The sequence below is a fragment of the Magnolia sinica genome, chromosome 17 (genome assembly GCF_029962835.1).
Source record: "Magnolia sinica isolate HGM2019 chromosome 17, MsV1, whole genome shotgun sequence".
NCBI classification, from domain to species: domain Eukaryota; kingdom Viridiplantae; phylum Streptophyta; class Magnoliopsida; order Magnoliales; family Magnoliaceae; genus Magnolia; species Magnolia sinica.
Genome location: NC_080589.1, coordinates 43,348,192 through 43,359,020, shown reverse-complemented (window position 1 = coordinate 43,359,020; position 10,829 = coordinate 43,348,192). Strand labels below are relative to the sequence as shown.

The window sequence follows — 10,829 nt, the reverse complement described above, 5'->3', positions numbered from 1 at the left end:
CTTAGAGTTATATCAGATGGATGTAAAGATTGCATTCTTAAATGGTGACTTGGATGGAGAAATATACATGCAACAGCCTATGGGTTATGTGGACAAAAAACATCCAAAGAAAGTCTGTAAATTGTTGAAATCTATCTATGAGCTGAAGTAATCTTCAAGACAGTGGTACATGAGGTTCCACTTGGCTATCACCACTTTGGGATTCACGATGAGTGAAGAAGATCATTGTGTATACATGAAACGGTCTGAAAGATCTTTTCTGATACTATCTCTATATGTACACGATATCCTGTTAGCTGGTAATGACATGCAATTGTTAATATCGACTAAAGATTGGCTATTCTTGAACTTTGAGATGAAAGACCTCGGTGAAGCCAACTTTATTCTTGGGGTAAAAATCATCAGGGATCGCCCTAAGAAATTTTTAGGCTTGTCTCAAGCAACCTATATACAAAAGATCTTAGAGCGGTTCAGGATGAAAAATTTAAAAGCTGTTGAAACCCCTATGGATAAAGTTACCAAGCTAGACAAGAAATCGTGTCCCTAGACTGAAGCTGAGAAATTAGCTATGTCCTCAGTACCTTATACAAGCGCAGTAAGGAGCTTAATGTATGATATGCTTTGCCCCAGACCAGATATTAGCTATGCAGTTGGCATAGTCAGCCGTTATCAGAGTAACCCGGGACAGTCTTATTGGCAAGCCGTCAAATGTATATTCCGCTATCTCAGAGGAACAAAAGACCTAATGTTGTGTTATTAAGGCACAAGCCTCGAGCTCAAAGGATATTCTGATGCTGCTTGGGATAATGACGTCGACGAGGGAAAGTCTACTTCAGGGTATGTATTCTTACTCGGAAGAGGAGCTATCTCATGGTCGAGTAAGAAACAGACATCCATAACTCTTTCATCTATGGAGGCAGAGTACATTGCATGTTGTGCTGCAGTTCAGGAGTGTGTATGGGTTTGCAGATTTCTATTGAGTCTGGGTATTGTACCGAGTGTTTGTCAGCCTATATCGCTGAAAATAGACAATACTTCTGCCATTGACTTAACAAATGACCCTAAATACCACCAGAAATCTAAGCATATTGAGATCAAGTATCATTACGTCCGTGATCAAGTGAGAGATAAGAAGGTCGCCCTCAGCTACATTCCTACTAAGGAGATGATGGCTGATCCTATGACGAAAGCTATGGCTAGAGATCTATTTCAGGTTCACGTCAGGCAGATGAGATTGAGGAAAGGTTGACTGATATACTTGTTTTGTAATACATTCGATCTTTCATGAATAATATATTCCATTTATTTAGTATTGAACACTAATATAAACTAGGTAAGTAGATCATCAGCATTTACCTTGAGATCATGTAGGATTTCTATTTTTGTCGGCAGGCCGGTCACCCACTCACACGGGTTAACCAACCTTGAATGTATAAGAGAGGTACATTTGGGGTCATGTTTATACATTGAGGTATGAACTTTTCTTTATTTTGAATAATAAAGGATGAAGATATGAATGAGTCGTATCCGCCTACAATCTTTTAAGATTGAAGATGAGGCTAATAAAGTCGAATAACATAATCGCACCATTCTTTTTATGTGATCAATGTTATGACATGAATTTAAAGCCATGTTATGAGGTTATGAGATGAGTCGTACCTCATGTAGAATGACCTGCGTATTGTAGACCCAACATTCACCTAGTATTGTCTACTTTATGACGTGGATTGTAGCCACGTGCTGGGAGCTTTTACCTACAGATTGCTTTGATTCGATCTAATCATTGCAACGTGCGAGTAGCCAGTCCCGTAGGTGACTCTTTGTGTCCTTAGCTACCCTCCTCTTGTGTATATGAGGATGAGATTGAGTGTTACTACTTTAGTGTATTATGACGAAGGTCCTTGATTGGCCAGACTCGGTCACGCTAGGAAAGTAGTTTGATTGATTCCAAATTACACATTTACGTGGGGAAGATCCCGTGACAGCTACACTAAGTTTATAGAACGATAAATACGCACTTGAAGATTTATCCCCCGGCAGTATCGAGTTGTTTTTATTAGACTTTTGCAAACAATATTTTTCTTAAAAAGTGTATATATATATATATTGCTTTAAATTAGTTTCAATCGAAGTTTGTAAAAAATCAAGTTTTCAGAATAACTCGATAAGTTGGATAAGTGCGTATGTTGGCTGAGTACTCCAGGTCGGGAGTCAACTCCATCCGGTGTGGTCATGTGGACTAGGACATGCATTGCAAAGCTTGTGTTATTGAGTACTAGTTAGGTGGTCACTTAGTACTTAAGCACCTGTGAGAAGATTACGGTGATCCAGTTGGTCCCACGCCTCTGATTCTTTTGATTGCGATGTTTGATCTTTGATTGTTATTTGACGAGTTAAATGGATAAATTTTTGTGCCTATCCCACAATGTGATTGAGTGAAAGATGTTGGACGTAGGCCAGTGGGGCCCACTGGTGAGCAATCACTGGTGGGTGGGTCCCACATGTTTAGGCTTCTTCCGACTTTTTCCATTCAGTTGAGATTTCAAATTCAACTTTGAATTTGAATTATGATAGGAGATAGGAATTTGACCGGATTATATGGTTTCATCCTATCTCATCCGATTTCTCCTTCCTTTCCTATAAAAAGGGATGCGCTCTCTCTCGCATTGCATCATACGATAAACCAAGAGTATACAGAGAGATACAGTGTGCACTATAGTTTGTCCATTTTAGCTTGTCCTTGGGACGATCTGATCTATAGATCGCAATCTGGGGTCACTTATACCGTAGGATCAGAAGTATGAATAGATCCATCTGCTCCAGTAGTAGATAGGCGGGCCGTTGGAGCATCAATCTTCTGCTTTGTAAAGGTTCCAAACATCGTGTAGACTGTCAGATCTTGAGGGCTCACCTTCCGCGCTTCCCTACAAAGTAGCAGGGCACTGTGGTGGAAGATGCAACTTGGGAGAAATACAACAAACTAAAAGAGCAATTTCCTAACCTTGAAGACAAGGTTAATTGATGGGGGGAGAAATTTCATGTGTCTTGGGATTGATCTGTTTGAATGGGTCAAACCGACAATAAAAGTAAATGAAATCTGAGCTAATTGGGTTGTTGAGTATTTTTTGGGGTCTTAGTCAATAAATAACGGTTAGAACTAGTCCTTAGGAGATGGTTATTTGCGTATATTTTATTAATTTGAGTTGTATTTAAGGATTTACATGAATAAGATTTACACATAGAAGATCTTTTTCCTAATTATATTGTCTTGTTGGAGGATTAGCTCCCTCGAAGAAGCCCATTAGCCCTTTTATTTTATGAAATTATTACTAGTTCGTTACAAATAAATTAGGAGGATCAAGTTTGATAAAAACATCCCTAGATAGTCCGACCCTTTGCAATAAAATATTTTTCAACAAATAACTAATGAGTACCACCTGTAAGTGGAGCCTTTAAAGGAAAAAAAAAAAATTCTTTTTTTAAAAAATTGATTTTAAAAAATAGAAAGTGTGTGGCATGCGAGGCACTAAAAAGTCTCCGATACTTCTTGTTGGGTGTCGACATAACAACAAATTTGAATTTAGTTTTTTTTCCCCCTTCGATTTTGCTGAATTCATATGCAATATAACTGCAGTCAGCCTGAACTTTTAGTGTCGGTTTAGTTGCATCAAAAGCAAGGTAACGGAAATGGTATGGAGAACCACATTTTGCTAGGACAATTGCATGTCATTAGTAGAGAAATCTAATTATAACCTAATTGTCCAAATCAGAAGCTCGGATAACAAAGATTACCCTTGGTATACCTAGTTAAGGGAGGGAAGCAGATTAGGTGAGACCCCAGATCCACCGAGGTGGGCGGGATCCTTAATTGTGGGGTTCACAGTGATGTATGTGCCTTAAATCCACACCATCCAACCATTTTGAAAGCTTATTTTAGTGCATGTCCAAAAAATGAAGAGGATCCAAATCGTATGTGGACTATACCACACGAAACAATAATGATTGAATCCCCACCATTAAAAACTTCATGAGGGCTACTGGAATGTTTATTTGCCATCCAACCTATTGATAAGGTCCCTTGTAGTGACTAATGATTGAAGTCGCATGGTGGGATCCTCATAAGGCTAAAAGCATGGATAGGCGATCGTAGGACAATCTTGTAGCAATGGATTAATTATGATGGGAAGGTTGTAGTGGGATTTTCGTAACGTCACCAAGCGCAGGGGCGATACCGCAACTCGTCACCCTTAGGTATGTGCAAGTCATCTTTTTTCAGTATGATCTGCTGATACCGACACTTAAGTCAGACTCAATCAGACCGCTTCTAAACCTGGTCAGGATAGTGGGGTGTCTATCACATTGGCATTCAGTTACCTACAGTCTCTACAAAAGAGGGACAGTTGTAGAGACCCTACCTTGATGACCAAGCATGTGAAACCAAATCATAAATTGAAAGCAATCTAAACCTGTAACCCTTACGAAACTAGTAGCAAGAAAACCCTAGTTAGGCGCCTTCTCCCCCTCCTAAGGCCACTAAACAACCCCCTAACTCAATCCAAATTGACCAAGGGCCTCTTCAGGACTGTCGAAACATAAAAATGTGGCCAAAATGACCTTTAGCTACCAAACAAAAATCCAAAATCTGCTAGAACCTTTTGACCAACAAAAATACACTATGGGCCACCTAGTACTACAATAGAGCGAGTGGCATGTGTAGATGTGAGAGTAGCTAGGTAGCTGTTATCCTAGTAAAAATCAACCAAGCTTGCAGAATATTGCATGCAAATCCCTAGGTTGAGGTGCATCAAGATTCTGACGACTCTTAGCACCAATGGAGATCTAATTTCCACAGATGCCCATATAACTAAAAGCCCCTAGCCCCTGGTCTTTCATAAAATTACTAGTTTTACCACCCCTCTGCCACTTCATGGGTGCCATGTGTCCAACAACTAATCAAATTATGCCATATGGTGTTTTGCCCCTTCAACTTTTCATTATTTGCAAAAATTTCACGAGCTCACCTATAAATACCCTCACAATCCTCTATTTAAGCACCCATGATTCTCTACAAAGATGAGAGAGAGAAGAAAGTGAGAAGAGCATCTATCCTATCCAATCCATCACAACTATCAAACCTACCCAAGATATCAACACAAGCCATTACATTGGTCCAATTCATTAAGGGTAGGGTCGAGCTTTAAGATCTATGATCATCTCCTCTAATGAGTGTCACTTATTTCAATAAGAGATCCGCAACTCTTATTTCTCCTCTCAAATCTCCTGCATATACACGTTCTTGGAGCGGTTCTCATACCTTGCATTTACTTTGCTTGTTTACATACTTCAATAATCTCATTCTCATACACCCTTCTGCTTATTTACAGGCGGTTCTTTAGGCATATATTCTATCTTGCTAAGTCCTTGGATCCCGACACATAAAAAACCTAAGATCATTTGATTTTTAAGTTTTTTCTTTAAATAATCCTCTACTTGGCTATGGTTAATGCAAGTAAACCATCTCCATGATCATGGTCATAGTTGAGTGTCATTGGTGTTTCATTTTCTTATTGAGTAATTACCATTGCCTTGATCACCGCCAAAGTTGAGCCATTGCGGATTCATAGGTTGTGATCGAATTCGAGCACCAAATTCTTACTTAGCTTCAGACCACAACCAATTACACAATAAGATATCTTGGATTTTTAAAATCTCCAAAGATTATAAAATCCCACAAAATAAAGACCACATGTGAGTGTAGGTGGAGAAGGGTGCTAAATCCTTTCCTTCTTTCTATGTGACTAAGGTCCTTATTCAAAATTCTTGATCATAAAACAATCCAAGGAGTCATACAAGTCAACGAGTCTTTGATACCTTGTCACATTGTGATTCTATGATATTTAACTGATTATAGATTCTAAGATTAATTGCTAGTGGTGACTCTAAGTCAAGCAGACTAGCTTGCAAGTTAAGCATTCTACACCACCAGGTTGTGGGTAAGGGTGGGGCACCCATCCTGCACACAATTATCCACACGCTTCAAATGGCGGTTCATATCAAATGTAGTAGTTCTTTTATCTTAGGTGCGGTGACTACGGGGGGATGTTGGTTCATATCAAATGAAGTAGTTCTTTTATCTTAGGTGCGGTGACTACGGGGGGATGTTGCATCATGCTTCTTTACAAAGCTGATAGTTGATTGTGAGCCTTGTTATGGAGAAGTGTAATGGATTCCTCCACATGAAGTTGCTTTAAAAAGAAAAAAAGGTGGACAATCATGACTAAAATGAAACTTGGGTTTTACTTGCAAATTGGAAAGCACTAGGGTATGGAATGGAAAGAAATAAGGACGAAAAGAACAAAGAATGAAAGGTAAGATTAGGGAAGAGTAGGGCCATATCCATATAACCATGTAATAAATGGTGTACGTGTTAAGGGGCCAAGCCACAGTATGAAAACCCAAAAACACAATTTCACTTGGATTTTCAGCCAGGTTGGGTTGACTCAAACGCTCATACCCTACTCAACTTAATATTTAGTAATTATAAATTAAAAAGTAAGAATAAGTAAGAATAGGGACGAGAAATGCTTCAGTGCTCTTAGAGATGAGTTACAATGCTCCTTGTTGCATTGTGACACGGTCCAAGCTATTGATCTAGAAGTTCAGCAAACATTTCATGGGCTATTATGCAAATATCATGCCGATACAACAAATGTTAATTATTTGATTAATGGCCTTTAAGGTCAAGTATCCGAATCCTGGGGACAGCAAATATGCTTCTTTAATATATTCTTCTATGGAGGCCATTGTTTATATTGTGAGTGAGTGTCCCTCCACCCTTGTCCAATATGTTCCTGTGCAGAGTTCTACTCGACGCATGCGAGGGAGTGTTAAAGTCCCTTGATATAAATTGATACACTATCCTCTAACAGCTCGAGCTTTTAGAGCTAGTGGTTATTTAACAGGCAAAGCCATTTACACAAAAAATCGGCCCAATGAAAATGTTTAATCCTTGTTTGTTAATGCACATCATGGATTGCTTACGATTCTAAAGAATAACTTCTGTTAGGCAATCAACCATCCATCCATGGATTGGAGAGGAGATGACTACAAAAAAAGAAAGAAGGCTAAATCAAAGATGAATTGGAGCATCCGATCAGGACTTGACAAACAGTTTGGATCAGCTGATTACTGTTTGAGTAAGCTGATGCAAGCACTGGAGCATTTCTTAATAGGGATTGGTATTTAGCATAGTTAAAATAAGCACAAGCAACATATGCACTGGTTAAGTTCAACTATCTTGTGTCAGAGGAGGTGGGTTCGACTCCCTCATTTAGAATTTTATTTAGGTTCCCTTGCAACTCACCAAGTGACTCTATTCGAGTAACCCTGACTCAAGTCGACTTAACGAATAGACCTGAGTCATGGTCAAGTCAGGCAGGATCAAGTCTTCTCAAGTCTCACTTGCAATCTCATCGATTTGATTCAATTTGGCCAAGTTTTGAGAGTCAATGCAGTGAGTTTTAGAACAAAGGGAGAATTGTGCAAGACTTATTGGGTTAGATTTTTCACTGCTCTTGACCTGACAAAAGGACCTCAAAGTTGAGTCCAACCCTAACCATCACAATAACTTAAATTTGAGGCTATATATCATAACTGGAACAAGCAAGTCCAAGATAAGCTTGTCCCCATTTTTTCCCAAGGTAAGCTTCACCTTGCAGAAGGCACAAATATTTGCTCAGCCCTATGGCCATCTATGCCATAAGCATGGTTATCTTCGCCTGTCACAAGATACTGCCAGTCCTGTGTGACCATGGTCTTAACCATTGATAGCTGATCCATGACAACCATTAAATCAGTTCATAACATAAAATGGCAAGTGCCCGTTACCCTTATATACCACTATAAAGGCTGCTGCTAAAAAACCATTGAGAAACCAAAGCTAGTTTTTGTGATACAACAATGTCAGCTAATATTGAGGTGGGGTCTCCATCTTTACAAAACACTTTGCAAAACTGTGATGGATGGCAAGATTTTCCATTGACAAGGATACAAAGGTGGCAGTGAATCTCGTTTCCATCAGAAAGAATCCACTTGATAATTTTTATTTTTTTTTTTACATACTTTCTCGTCTCCTTTTGAGAGAACAATCCATCACTACCCATGTTATGGGTTTGCAGCGAAATGATTAAAGATGGTCTCCAATGTTGACTGACTGATACTGTATTCTGCCACTCCTAGTTTGACCCTGAAGAGTTGAGTTTCGAAGTAATAGGTTGGATTCAGAACCAAAGAAACATGTAGTATCACAAACAATGAAGGATTTGTATTAGTAATACAATTCACCTGTTTCTTTCGAAGTGTCCAAAGATGTCTGCAAGTGAGGAGTCTTCATTGTATGGCAACTGAAACCAAAATCCAGATCAAATACCATTTCAACCCAGATATAAAGAACAGTAAGAAAATAATTGCATGGAAAAATCAAACACTTAGTCGCATCAAGGTGTGAATAACTGGCATTGAGTTTGTTACCTGATATTTGACACTCAACCCATTGCACCCTTGAAATGTTGCTCCGGGAAACGAAGAAAGGATAAAAGAATCGATTACTGAGAACTTTTCTTTGGCCAACCACCACTCTGAAAATATTCTCAATGGAATACCACCTAGTCAAGAACACACAGGTTAATAATGTTTTAGAAACAAGAAAATAAGAAATGTTATCAGGTAGCAATGTCCATGATGAGCATTGGGGAAATCCTCGATCGTCCTACATAGTCATCTGGTCATGTGAGAAATTTCTCAGTATACTGTTACAGGAAAAGGATACAACATATATTGCCAAGCATCCCATTGGCTGACCAAAAGGGTCCTGTGTAAATCTGTGGGCTGTCAGCTCCACCAGCCAATAATAACATTTCATGGGTCACCAAACACTGTTGATCATACAATAAACTAGCATACCCTATGAAAGGAAATGGACAAAATTTGAACAAACAATTCTTTTTTTTTTTTTGAAAGATGATGCAAATTTATTAGGGCCAGAAGCCAGCAAAAGAAAGTCAAAACAAGACAAAAAAAAAAAAAAACAACAAAAGATTAGGAACAAGAAAAAGAAAATACAACAACCATCCAGAATACTCAGCCCAGAAACAAAAGGAACTCAAGGCACCCAATATATATAAGAACCCGATTAAGAACCCCAACCTCTAAACCACTCTGATTGCCAAAAAAAAAAATAAAATGATTGTTTCTTTCAATCCAAATTGACCAGATAATGGCAAGCAAGGCAAGCCTCCATCTGTGATTACCTAAACAGCCTCCCTCCAACATGCCAGGATCGAAACAAACACTTGATTGAACTTGGCATCACCCAGGAAATGCAAGGATTGAAGGATGCCGGACCACACCACTCTGGAGGAGCAATGAATGAACAAATTGTCCAAGAATCCACAGCTCTCAGACACAGAAGGCAAGCATTTGGAAGTACCATAGATATTTTACGAAGATTGTCAATAGTGGGAATCCTGCTCCTCCTAGTTAGCCAGGAAAAGCGACGAATTTTGGAACCCTGTAAGTCCAAACATTAGCAGTATGATGTCTACAACCCCCCCAGGTCAGACTGAGATAACGAGTAAAAGGATTGAACTGATAATCTGCCAGACTTGCCATAACGTCAGACAAGAGAGTCTTCCACACCGGGAGAGCAAAATCCCCAACAAATGAGAACGAAGGTGGGGCAACTCATCGAATTCAGAGTCATATAAATCCCGATGATAGGGGTAACCCAAGCACACCCAGAATTTAGGCTTGAGAAGCAATTGGCAACAGAGATATTAGTCACCGGCCAGAGACTGGCGAAATCAGGAAAGGATGATTGGAGTGAAGAATCTCTGCACCAAATGTCCTCCCAAAATCTAACCTCGGTTCCCTCTCCCACAGCAAAATTGAAACCTTCAAACACCTTAGGGGCAACCTAAGTGACTGCCTTCCAAAGGAAGGAGATGCGATATAGGGATGAATGTTTGATCCAACCTGTAGGAGAAGAGCCATACTTGGTAGCAACGACTTTCCTCCACAGAAACTGCTAGAACCACTTGCCAACAAATCCAAAATAATGACATCACCACACCTTACACTGACACCCCCTCATAAGGACGACAAGCCCCTTTCCAATTCAGTAAATGAAATTTCTATTAAAGGCACCTTGATGAGGACATCACTTCATGTACACCCTTGCGTACGTATCAGAGGAGGGAGGAGGGTCACACCGATTTCCCTGTGGATAGGCGAGTATCCGTGATTGTGCTGAAGACCCCATGTGCATGTGTGAGCATCTAGAACCCCACACTGGGAAGATGCGCATGGGCTGATTTATGGAGTGATCCAGATCGTTGGATCGGAGGGACGTGACGATCGGGTCATTGATCGTGGAGCGTCCACACCAGTTTTTCTTAGATTTTATCAGCTTATAGGATTTGGTTTTATTTATATTATGTTTGGACATCATTATGAGTGTTTTTAGTTGATTTTAGTTAGATTAGGGCTAGTTTTATCAAATTTCACAAAATAGGGTGTTTATTGCAAATTTCGAACTTTCTTGAAGCTATAAAAGAGGGTGGGTGTGTGACCCTCTCCCTCATTGGATTTTGTGATTAGAAAAAGAGAAGGCTCTTGCTTTTTTCTTCTTCCATCTCCACGCGATTTGAAGATACTTCCATGCGATTTGGAAGGGAGATTGGTGCGATGCTAATCTTCATCAACGAAGGTGTGAGGTCTCCATCTATTCCCATACCATCATCTTTTTCCCCCCCATCAAGGTATTTTCTTCA

General features: G+C 39.6%; 1 protein-coding gene across 2 annotated transcripts in view; it reads right to left on the bottom strand.

The window, feature by feature from the left end:
* Positions 1-7,838: 7,838 nt before the first annotated feature.
* The window catches only part of LOC131231407 (ABC transporter A family member 1), a 184,530-nt gene continuing 181,539 nt past the window's right edge, over positions 7,839-10,829 (bottom strand). For both annotated transcript variants that reach the window (XM_058227578.1, XM_058227579.1), the window contains 3 exons: positions 8,530-8,663; positions 8,344-8,402; positions 7,839-8,245 (listed from right to left, as the gene is read on the bottom strand). In XM_058227578.1, the coding sequence (XP_058083561.1) occupies positions 8,164-8,245; positions 8,344-8,402; positions 8,530-8,663 (275 nt within the window). In that variant the 3' untranslated portion in view covers positions 7,839-8,163. The remainder of the gene's footprint in view (positions 8,246-8,343; positions 8,403-8,529; positions 8,664-10,829) is intronic.